Source organism: Hemitrygon akajei, chromosome 13 (assembly GCF_048418815.1).
Source record: "Hemitrygon akajei chromosome 13, sHemAka1.3, whole genome shotgun sequence".
Taxonomy (NCBI): domain Eukaryota; kingdom Metazoa; phylum Chordata; class Chondrichthyes; order Myliobatiformes; family Dasyatidae; genus Hemitrygon; species Hemitrygon akajei.
The window spans coordinates 24,884,680-24,895,918 of NC_133136.1; the positions used below are offsets into that span (position 1 = coordinate 24,884,680).

General features: G+C 38.2%; 1 protein-coding gene across 1 annotated transcript in view; it reads left to right on the forward strand.

The window, feature by feature from the left end:
* Nucleotides 1–10,953, forward strand: part of cntfr (ciliary neurotrophic factor receptor) — a 310,302-nt gene extending 299,349 nt beyond the window's left edge. Inside the window, exon 10 of the mRNA XM_073064253.1 lies at nt 5,410–10,953. Within this exon, the coding sequence (XP_072920354.1) occupies nt 5,410 (1 nt within the window). The 3' untranslated portion in view covers nt 5,411–10,953. The remainder of the gene's footprint in view (nt 1–5,409) is intronic.
* Nucleotides 10,954–11,239: the final 286 nt, after the last annotated feature.

The window sequence follows — 11,239 nt, forward strand, 5'->3', positions numbered from 1 at the left end:
AAGGGCTGGAGAGGAAGGAATCTGATAGGAGAGGAGTGTGGACCATGAGAGAGAGGGAAGAGGAAGGGACACCAGTGGGAGGTGATAGGCAGGTGAGGAGAAGAGAAAGGGTAAAAGGAGAGTCAAAATGGAAAAAGAGAGTATGGGGAGGGGGTGAGAAATTATCAAAAATTAAAGAAATTGATACTCATGCCATCATCAGGTTGGAGGCTACCCGGGTGAATTATGAGGAGTTTGTTGTTCCTCCATCCTAGAGTGATCTCATTGTGGCAGTAGAGGAGGCCTTTGACCAGCATGTCAGAATGGGAATGGGCAGTGGAATTAAAATGGTTGTCCACTGGGAAATCATGCAAGCTGTGGACAGAGTGAAGGTGCTCAACGAAGTAGTCCCCCAATTTATGTAGCGTGTCACCAATATAGAGGAGGCCACACTGGCAAAATAAATTAAAATTGGAGCAGTGAAGGAATCACCAACCTCCTGTGTCCAGATATCTGGATGTAGAAACATTCCAAAAGCTAAAATAAAAGAGAAAAGGAAGTTGTGCAGGATGACTTGCTCAAGTATGGTATTTGATGGCAATTGAATAATTTTGTTTAGAACTGGAAGCTGACTGCTTGAACATTCAATGGGTTAGTGACAGAAAACTGATGTCACTTTTGTAGTTGATTAACAAGGGGTAATTTTGAAAGACATATCTTGATTTTAATATTTTCACAAAGGCCACTGTTCCCAGATTTCTCAGTCAACAGAAAACTTAAATTTGTCTTTGATATCTTAGAAAGATCATTAAACCACCCATTATCTTTCTAAATTCATTGAACTGATTTTGGGATTTAATAACTTAAATTTATATTTTAAATAAAGAAAAAAAGCTTATAATTTAACCCTTGACTTGCAGGTATTGCTTATTTTTCTCCGTATTTCCTTTAAGGCTATTATATCACTCCAGGTGTGGCAAGCAATACAACTCATATTTGTTAACCCGTCATCGTGCCACAGATGGTCCAGTTGCTGCATGACTTCTCCCACCCATAACCCCAACCCTTCCCCAGTCCTGTATTCTTAATTTTTTCTTTATTTTATTTTTTGTATTTATACATGACTTTCATGTAATCGATGCCCTGGGTAAGTAGGGCCCTTTGGAGATTAAAAAAGTAAGCTGCAGATGTTGAAAAACGGAAATAAAAGCAGAAAATGCTATAAACACCCAGTGAACCATGTAGCATCAGTGGAAAGAGAAAACGAGTTAAAGTTTCAGCCTGATGACCTTTTGTAAAAACTGTGAAGGAGTTTTAACTTGTAGAGGAAATGGAGAAGGGATGGATAAAACGAAATGAATATATCTGATAGGGTGAGGCTGAGGTTGTCATGAGGATAATTTGTGGAGCTCATTATATGAATTAAGGGTTAGTTGTGAAGTACAGGCCCGTAAGACATACACAACAGTTCAAGGTATGCTAGAGAGAAGGACACTGAGCTAATACTGAGTCCATGGTCAGATCAGTCGTGACCTTATTGAATGGCGGAGCAGGCTCGACGAGCTAGATGGCCGACTCATGTTCCTATTTCTTATGTACTAAAGACAAGATATGAATGAGTTACAATAGAAATGGGCAGTTCTGATACAGAAAGTAAGTGAGTTACTTAAAAAAATCAATATTTAGTCCGGAAGATTGTAATGTGCTGTTCCACCACCCTTTGTGTGAAGAAGTTCCCCCACAAGTTCCTCTTCACCATTTCACCTTTCACCCATAACCCATGACACCGAGGTTCTAGCCTCACACAACCTCAGCGGAAAAAGCCTGCTGGCATTTATCCTATCTATACAGATCATAATTTTGTATAACTCTCTCAAATCTCCTCTCATTTTCCTTTGCTCTAAGGAATAATGTCTTAACCAACCTTTCCCTATAACTCAAGTCTTCAAGTGCTGGCAATATCCTTGCAAATTTTCTTTGCTTTTTCTATTTTGATTAAAAAGTACTCCATGAATGCGAGAGAGTAGCTGGTTCAGAACTACTTTCAGAGATCTCAGGGAACAAATCAGCAGCCATAACACTAGCAACTTACAACATTGCATTTGTTGTTAGAGTCATGGAGTCATAAAAAAAATACAGCACAGAAACAGGCCGCGCGGCCCATCTAGTCCATGCCGAGCAATTTAAACTGCTTACTCCCATCGACCTTCAATGGCACCATAGCCCTCCATACCCTTACTATCCAGGTACCTATCCAAACTTTGCTGAACTGTCGAAGTCAAGCTAGTATACACCACTAGTGCTGCCAGCTTATTCCACACTCTCACAGCCTTCTGGGTGAAAAAGTTTCCCCTCATGTTCCTCTTAAATTTTTCACCTTTTACTCTTAACCCATGACTTCTGGTTGTAGTCCCATTCAACCATAGTGGAAAAAGCCTACTTGCATTTACCCTATCTATACCACTCATGATTTTGTATATCTCTATCAAATCACCACTCAATCTTTTACATTCTAAGGAATAAAGTCCTAACCTATTCGATGTTTCCTTATAACTCAGGTCCTCCAAGCCTGATAACATCCTTGTTAATTTTCTCTGTGCTCTATTAATCTTTTTTAAATCTTTCCTGTAGGTAGGTGACCAAAACTGCACACAATACTCCAAGTTAGACCTCACTAAAGTCTTAAACAACTTCAACATAACATCCCATCTCCTGTACTCAATACATTGATTTATGAAGGCCAATGTACCAAAAGCTTTATTTATGACTCTATCTATCTGTGACACCACTTTCAATGAATTATGGACCTGTATTCCCAGATCCCTTTATTCTACCACACTCCTCAGTTCTCTACCATTTACTGTGTAAGACCTACCCTGGTTAGTCTTACTGAAGTGCAACACCTCACACTTGTCTACATTAAATTCTGTCTGGAAAATTTCACCACATTTTTCCAGCTTTTGTAGATTCCCTCAGAAAGCCATGATCGCCTCCCTCGCTGTCTACTACAGCCCCCAATCTTGGGGTCATCTGCAAATTTGCTGATGCTGTTAACCACATTATCATCCAGAATGTTGATATTGATGACAGATATCAATGAACCCAGTGCCAACCCCAAAGGAACACCACTAGTCACAGGCCTCCAGTCAGAGAGAGACAACCATCTGGCTTCTCCCAAAAAGCCGGTCTAAACCAATTTACTACCTCATATTGAATGACTGGAGCTTCTTGACCAACCTCCCATGCGGGACCTTGTCAAGTTCCTTGATAAAGTCCATATAGACAACATCCACTGCCTTGTTTCATCCACATTCCTGGTAACTTCATCAAAAAACTCTATATGATGGTTAGACATAACTGACCACGCACGGTCATGCTGACTATCCTTAATCGGTCCACATCTATCTAATTATTTATATATACGATCCTTTAGAACACCTTCTAATTACTTTCCCACAACTGATGTTAGACTCATTGGCATATCATCTTCTGATTTATGTTTAGAGCCTTTCTTAAATAATGAGCAATATTGACTATCCTCTAATCCTCTGGTACCTTTCCTGTCACTAAGGATGATTTAAATATCCCTGCTAGGGACCCAGAAATTTCTGCACTTAACCTCCTGTAGAGTCTGAAGGAACACCTTGCCAAGCCCTGGGGATTTATCCACCCTGATTTGCCTCAGGATAGCAAATAACCCCTCCTCTGTAATCTGTACAGGGTCCATGAAGTTGATGTCTCCTGGGTAAATACAAATGCAAAAAAATATATTTAACATCTCCCCCATCTGTTTTAGCTCCACACGGGGATTACCATTCTGATCTTCCAGAAGACCAATTTTATCCCTCGCAATCCCTTTGCTCTTAATAAATCTGTAGAATCCTTTAGGATTCTCCTTCACCTTGTCTACTAGAGCAACCTCATGTTTTCTTTTAGCCCTTCTGATTTCTTTCTTAAAGTGTTCTCTTGCATTTCTTACCCTCCATAAACACCTCATTTGTTCCTACTTGCCTGTACCTGCTATGCACCTCCTTTTATTTTTCTCATAACCAGGGACTCAATATCTCTTGAAAACCAAGGTTTCCTACTTCTGTTGTCTTTACCTTTTATTCCAACAGGCACATACAAGCTTCGTACTCTCAAAATTTTGCTTTTGAAGGCCTCCCACTTATCAAGTACAGCTTAGCCAGAAAGCAGCCTGTCCCAATCCACACTTGCCAGATCATTTCTGATACCATCAAAATTGGCCTTTCTCCTATTTAGAATCTCAACCCATGGACATACCCTTCTGCATGTTCAGCTTAAAAATTAAATAGCATTGTGGTCACTACGTGCAACGTGTTCCCCTACACAAACTTCTGTCACTTGCCCTGTCTCATTCCCGAATAGCAGATCCAGCATCACACTCACTCTTTGGGACTTCTATTTGCAGATTAAGGAAACTTTCCTGAACACATTTGACAAATTCTGTCTCATCTTGTCCTTTTACTATATGGGAGTCCCAGTCAATATGTGGAAACTTAAATCACCTACTAAAACAACCTTTTGTTTCTTGAAACAGTCTGTGACCCTTCTACAAATCTGCTCCTCTAAATCCCTAAGACTGTTGGGTGGTCTGTAATATAAACTCATTAACATGGTCATAACTTACTTGTTTCTCAGTCTCTCATCAATAGATGAGTTCTCCAGTCTATCTTGATGGAGCGTTGCAGTGACATTTTCCCTGACTAGTAACGTCACCCCTCCCCCTTTAATCCCTCCTGTTCTATCACATCCAAAACAAACATGGGAATGATGCCACCAAGGCAGGTATGTCACTCAATGTCACAATGCCTCACAGTTCATCTTATGATTTATAGATATGTATCAGGTGTTTCACTGCAAAACCACAATATTGTACCAAGGCATAACATAAAATCAAACTTAAAAGACTAAGAAATTGCACGAGTGATGAATCAGGAAATGAAAGAAATTCAATATTTGTCTGGAACTGGGCATTTAAATTTTCATATGTAAGTCAAGGGGAGACTAAAATGAATATAATGTTATCTAGTCTCAATCAGGTACAATAAGATTTATTTATAAGTAATACAATATATAAACATTGCTAAATATAGTGTGCTGACCACTCCTGAAAGAAGCTATATTATTAACGTGCAGCTTTTGCCATATAAATTATGGATGGCATAAACATCACATTCAGCAACTTCCTATAGAACATCTTCTCTACTACTAATGAATAATTGATGCATTATTATCATTATTTGCATGTTATTATTGCATAAAAATGCTTGCTGCGACAACTAGTGAATGTCTTGAAGAAAGTTAGTCAGTACTAAACCCTATTGTTGCACTTTTACAGTGAAAATTTTCTTTGAAATAGATTTTTGTACTGAAATTATTTCTAACACTTTTCCTTTGTTTCAACAGATTACTACTCTGTTTACCCGCAGTAAAGGACAAAAGCAGTTACGAGAATCGGTGCTTTTTATTTTGCACATGTGGATGGATCCAATGCATCTCCTTATCAACATGATTCCTGAAAAGAACTCCTGGGAATTTGAACCTTAGATCCTTGTGAAAGTTCACAGAACATACGCAGAAGGAAAGCAAAAGCATGGATCTTTACTGGACACATCGTCATGCTGATGCATTTTCTTTGAAGGGCAAATGAGTACCATTTAATCTTGCATCTGGTGAGGGAAGTATTTTCAAAACAAAATAATGTGAACAAATCCAATCACATACAGCTGAATCATCATGCCAAAGACACCGTGATCTCCATGACTTTTAGCCACAATACTCAGCTTCCTCAAATACAGGTATCTCTTTAGTGAGGGCATTTGCTATTAGATGATGGTCTACTGTTAGTGACAGTACTGTGAAATTTTGAGTGTGAAAATTGTGGTTTGTGATTTTATCACAATTGGTTTAAAACAATGTTTTGTATTTATGGCTGATAACAAATAATGAAATGAATTGCTCCACTATGAACTTCATGCCCTAAAATGTCTGTGATGGACTGCATTGATTTTTTTTACTGGAAAACATATTTGTATGCTATTCAGTTATAACAATAATAGATTCTGTTGTGTTTTTTTTTTAAAAAACACATCTTCATTATTATCTTTCTTTAAAAAAACAACTAAAAAAACAAAAATATAAAGGGGATCAATTTAACTTTTCACATACTTTCCAATCTTACCACCTACATAAACTTGACCATACTTACATTTAAACATGCAGGGAAAACGAGAGGTCCTCTGCTACTTATCAAATGCCATATAATCAATTCTATGGAACTCAGTAGCTCAATCCTCAAATTTCTTCTTTAAAAAAGTAAACAATTTATCGTAAACATGCAACAATGACAGATAGTTGTTAAGTGTTAGAATTAGACCATTGTAAGAATTAGAAATCTGATTTTTTTAATAAAAACAAAATAAAACTTACTTATTAGAAAATGATCATTTAACAAAGGTGTGTTGTTGAATATAAAATAATCCATTTTATTGCCAATGCTCTATGTATTTAGAACATGTGCTTGAAATAGCATCACTCTAGGATAATGCACTCACCAAATCCCATTTCAGTCCTGCCAAAATCAATTTCAACAACAAGCAACATTTATATTTAATAATATTATATAATTTTTCAGTCAGAAGTCCAATTTTATATAACAACATTGGTGGATTTTACTTGTGCAGAGATCATTAGGCAGAATATCCATGCGGATTTGCAAGGATATAGGGATTCTTGTCCTGGGATCAATGTACTGTGCTCCTGTGGATTTTCAGACTCTCCTTAATATGATATGGTTCCTCATGAATTGGAAGGATCCTCATACCATTAACCTACAATTTCTGGTCAGCAAATTTAAAAAAAACAATTCATGGGCATGATTAATACCATGTTCATATTCACATAAGATTCATCAGCTATGTTGCTTTGCTACACGCACAACAAGATAGAATCTAAAGGAATTTCTCAGATTGGAAAAAGAGTAAGATCATTTTGGAGCAAGCCAATTAAATGTAACCACATTATGCACTATGAAACCAAACAAAATATCAATATAAATCAATTGAATGAAGCCTAGTTATTTATGAATGAAAGGAATAGTGATAATGTGAAGAGTATGTTGAGCATCCCCAGTCATCCTTGATGTCTTCTTTCCAAAAGTAATGTAGAGTCTGGCTCTTCTCAAGTTCATACCATTGGATTCTTGAGAAAGAGCCAATGAAGAATGGTGTCCATTCCACTAAAACATTGCCAGCTCTGAGACCATTTTCAGCAATTATATCCCCTTAATAGAAATGGATATTTGACCTTGGAAGATAGCCTGAAGATGTGCTCACCATTCAATGTGAATATGTATACCGGCCTTTTCATTCAAACTACTTTGATTGTCTGGATGAGTTACATATAAATACGTAATCTTAAGAATATCATAGCTGGAACATCATTTCGTTTATGACTACCTTTGACTTTCCAGAAAAATGTCATTGATAAGGTGACAGGTACAAGACAAAGCACTGTAGCATGTATTTTCTCTCAAGCCTCTAAAGATTCTACTTCTAACATAAAGTTCAGAAGCAAAATGCATTCACTCAATGAACCAGACAACGTGTATGACTGACAAAGCTCAAATGTAGTTGGGCATCTGGTGAATGCAGCAAACATTCCCCTTGACATTGGAGAGGCTTTCCATGCTTCACTGCACTGATCACTATCTGAGTCCACCTGGACAGAACTGATATGTGGTCTCTCCTTCCAAGGGAAAGGTGCAGTAATTTCCCTCTGGCTCTGACCTAACTGCTGTTCATGATGAAATAATATCTCCCACCTAGCCTAGTTGATCCCGATCTGAGCTGGTCTCTTGTGGTGTCCATTACAAGGATGCAAAGCCTCTTGTTCTTTTCCTCTTCCTCTTCATGAAGTCCTGCAAGATTCGATTCAAATGCATTCATTACGTGTACATCGAAACTTACAATAAAATTTGTAATTTGAATTAACAATCAGCACACCACAGGGTGTGCTGGAGGCAGCCCACAAGTGTAGCCACACACTCTAGCACCGACATAGCATGCCCACAATGTTTTGCAGAAGAACACAGCATCAAGACAGCAACAACAAAACCAAGCCCCGTCCCTCTATCCCATCCACACAGACATAGTCATTAACCCCAGGACAGACCCCCAGCCTCCAGGCCATACCTCCTATGGCTAAGCAATAATGAAGGTATGGTTGTGGAAGTTGTTAGAATGATTCTGCGAACAGGCACATAAGCAAAAACAAAATATTTACTTTTATGAGGGGAAGTGGCACATCAGAGCATCCAAGCCCTATTGGAGACCTAGACCATAAGACATAGGAACAGAATTAGTACATTCAGTTAATTGAGTCTCTGCAATTATATCATGGCTATTTTATTATTCCTCTCAACCGCCCCCCCCCCATTAACCTGCCTCACCCCCATAAATATTGATGCCCTGTCAAATCCAGAATCTATCAACCTCCACCCAATGACTTGACCTCCACAGCTATCTGTGGCAATAAATTCTACAGATTTTCTCCCTTCTGGCTAAAGAAATTCCTCTTCATCTCTGTTGTAAATGAATGGCCCTCTGTTCTGAGGCTGTAGCTTCTGAGCCTCTCCACATCCACTCTACTTAGGCCTTCCAATATTCGATAGATTTCAATGAGATCCACCTTTATTCTTTTAAACTCCGGTGAGTACAGGCCCAGAGCCGTCAAACATTTCTCACACATTAATCCTTTCATTCCTAGATTCATTTTCATGAACCTCCTCTGGACCTTCTCCAATGCCACCAGAAAAGAGCAACTTACTTGACTCTAGCAGAGCTAGACCTGTGTAAACCGAATATCCATTAGAAGGTGGACTCTCTTCTCTAGCCTGATGAGTACTTGGAGCTGAAAAAGTCCATCTTCTGTAAATTTGTTACCTTTGTCCACTCTATCCTAACAATGGAAAAAAGAGCTCATTTCAATGTGATGAAATGGAGGCTGTTCATATTTTAGTTGTTGCAAGCAATTCAGAGTTGCTTACAAAGTTTGAGTAGTGTATAAAGCCAACTAGGCTCATTGCAGACATACAGAAATGTGTGTGTGTGTGTGCGTGCGCGCGTGTGCATGCACGTGCAGACGTCTATGTCCTGACCTGTACTGCAGGTGTTATTTCAAAGCTGCCTTTGTGAGTTCAGTAGTTCACTGGTTCCATTTAGTACCAGAGAATGTATACAGCATACAACTTGAAATTCTTACTCTTCACAGATATCCTGTTCATGTGTTTAGGGCACACATCTTGACAAAATACATGGTGATTGAATTTCTGCCTGCAGTGCTCCCATGCAGTAGGTCATGCTTGGCAACTGCTTTCTCTCTCAGCTCATTTTCATCTTTGACTTGGGAGCCACGTAGGCATTCCTGCTGCAGAGAACTTGAGCCTTCCTTGACATCATCTACAGGGTCCTTCTAAGAAGTGGGAGGAATATTCATCCGCACCACCTCCCATGTACAGTACATTCACTTCCTACAGTGCTGTAGCTCAGTAGATGTGTAGTTTATGGGTTAATGCCTTGAAGAGAATTAATGAGCTACTGGTCATCATGAACTGTGAATTAACTGAAGAAATGTTGCACGTTCAAAATGCACACAGACATTTTCACATGATGAATTAATTAGCACATGAAGATTTCATCTACAAATCGTTTTGAACCATGCGCTAAAATTTTTGTGTGCTCAAAATACACAGATATTTTCACAGCAATCCTGATGATAAACCAAGCCTCAGTGCAATGAACGAGCACCAGCTTATCATGCCGCACAGATCCGGTGCTCCTGTTCAGGAGTGATCCCGTTTCTAAGCCAATGCTTTCTGAGCATACGTTTCTCAAATTTGGACAACTATAACACAGTGAAATATCCATTACAACTTTTCTCTGGAAGGCTTACGAATGTAAAGAGACTTGTATAGGTTTCCTGTTTTTTTTTTAATTTAGTAGGTAGTGCTAAACAATAATTTTGCCATCCAAACAAGGATGCGGTCAAACTCAATGGGGCTTCAGTAAGAAAATACCATTACTTTTTGCACTGGGTTAGAAACAACTTTAAATTTCTCCCTGGCTATCTTTGAACAGATTCAAGAAAAGGTACCGTAGTTGTCTATTTTATAATGACTAAAGACCAACTAGAACTAATTGTTTGAAGACTTATTGAAAGTCATGATGGGTTAAAATTTTGCTTGGCTACCTCTATGTACAATCTACTGTAGCTAGTTCCTGCCAGTGCATTATTTGGTCTCCATCACTCATAGTTCCTACACTCTATGGGGCCTTGGTATGGTGTATTCTATTACACCAAAGGGAAAATCACTTCTAACAAGGACTTATTCTCATCAATGATTATTGGCATTATATTTATTAAAGCTTTGTCTTCTTCTTTCCCATGAATTGTATTATGATTGTACTCTGTTGCATGTGGCTTAATCTTTGTCACAGATATTTCTGGTGAAAGATATTGCCTTGTGAACTGATGAAATGGATACTTTTGAATATTATATTAAAAAAAGAGCATTAACTGATGATTGCATTTCAAGTTATTCATCCATTAATGCAGACTGTCCTAATTACAACAGCATCTACTTGTAACATTTCACAGTATTTCCACATCTGGTGCAACATACAGTGCCAATATTTCATACAGTCACAAAGAACATGCTCCTCATTTCAGAACTGTTTGTGTAATTCTCAAACTCATAGAAGAGATTCCACTGTGTGTACTTCCTTTGCTCTTTTATGAATCACTATATCTTATGTGAACAATCTGAAATGCTAATGTTTGTGCTTAACATTTTTTCTCTGAGAATACTTATTACTGGTGTCCATATTAGCCAGCTTTTATTGTATTCCATGTATCATTTTTGAGAAGTAAAGTTGAGTTTTTGGACCTATACAGAGTCATTTGTTTTTCAATTGTGTAATTAGGAACTTTTGCAATACTTTAATCTAACAGGTCACGATCTGATTTAATAGATGAGATAGTAAACCATTTGTTATATACTCTACACTCTGTGGCCACATTATATACTTACTTATTTAGAGATACAATGTAGAATAGGCCCTTCAGCCCTTCGAGCTGCACCGCCAGCAACCCTCAATTTAATCCTAGCCTAATCACAGAACAACTTACAATGACCAATTAACCTACTTACTGGTATATCTTTGGACTGTGAGAGGAA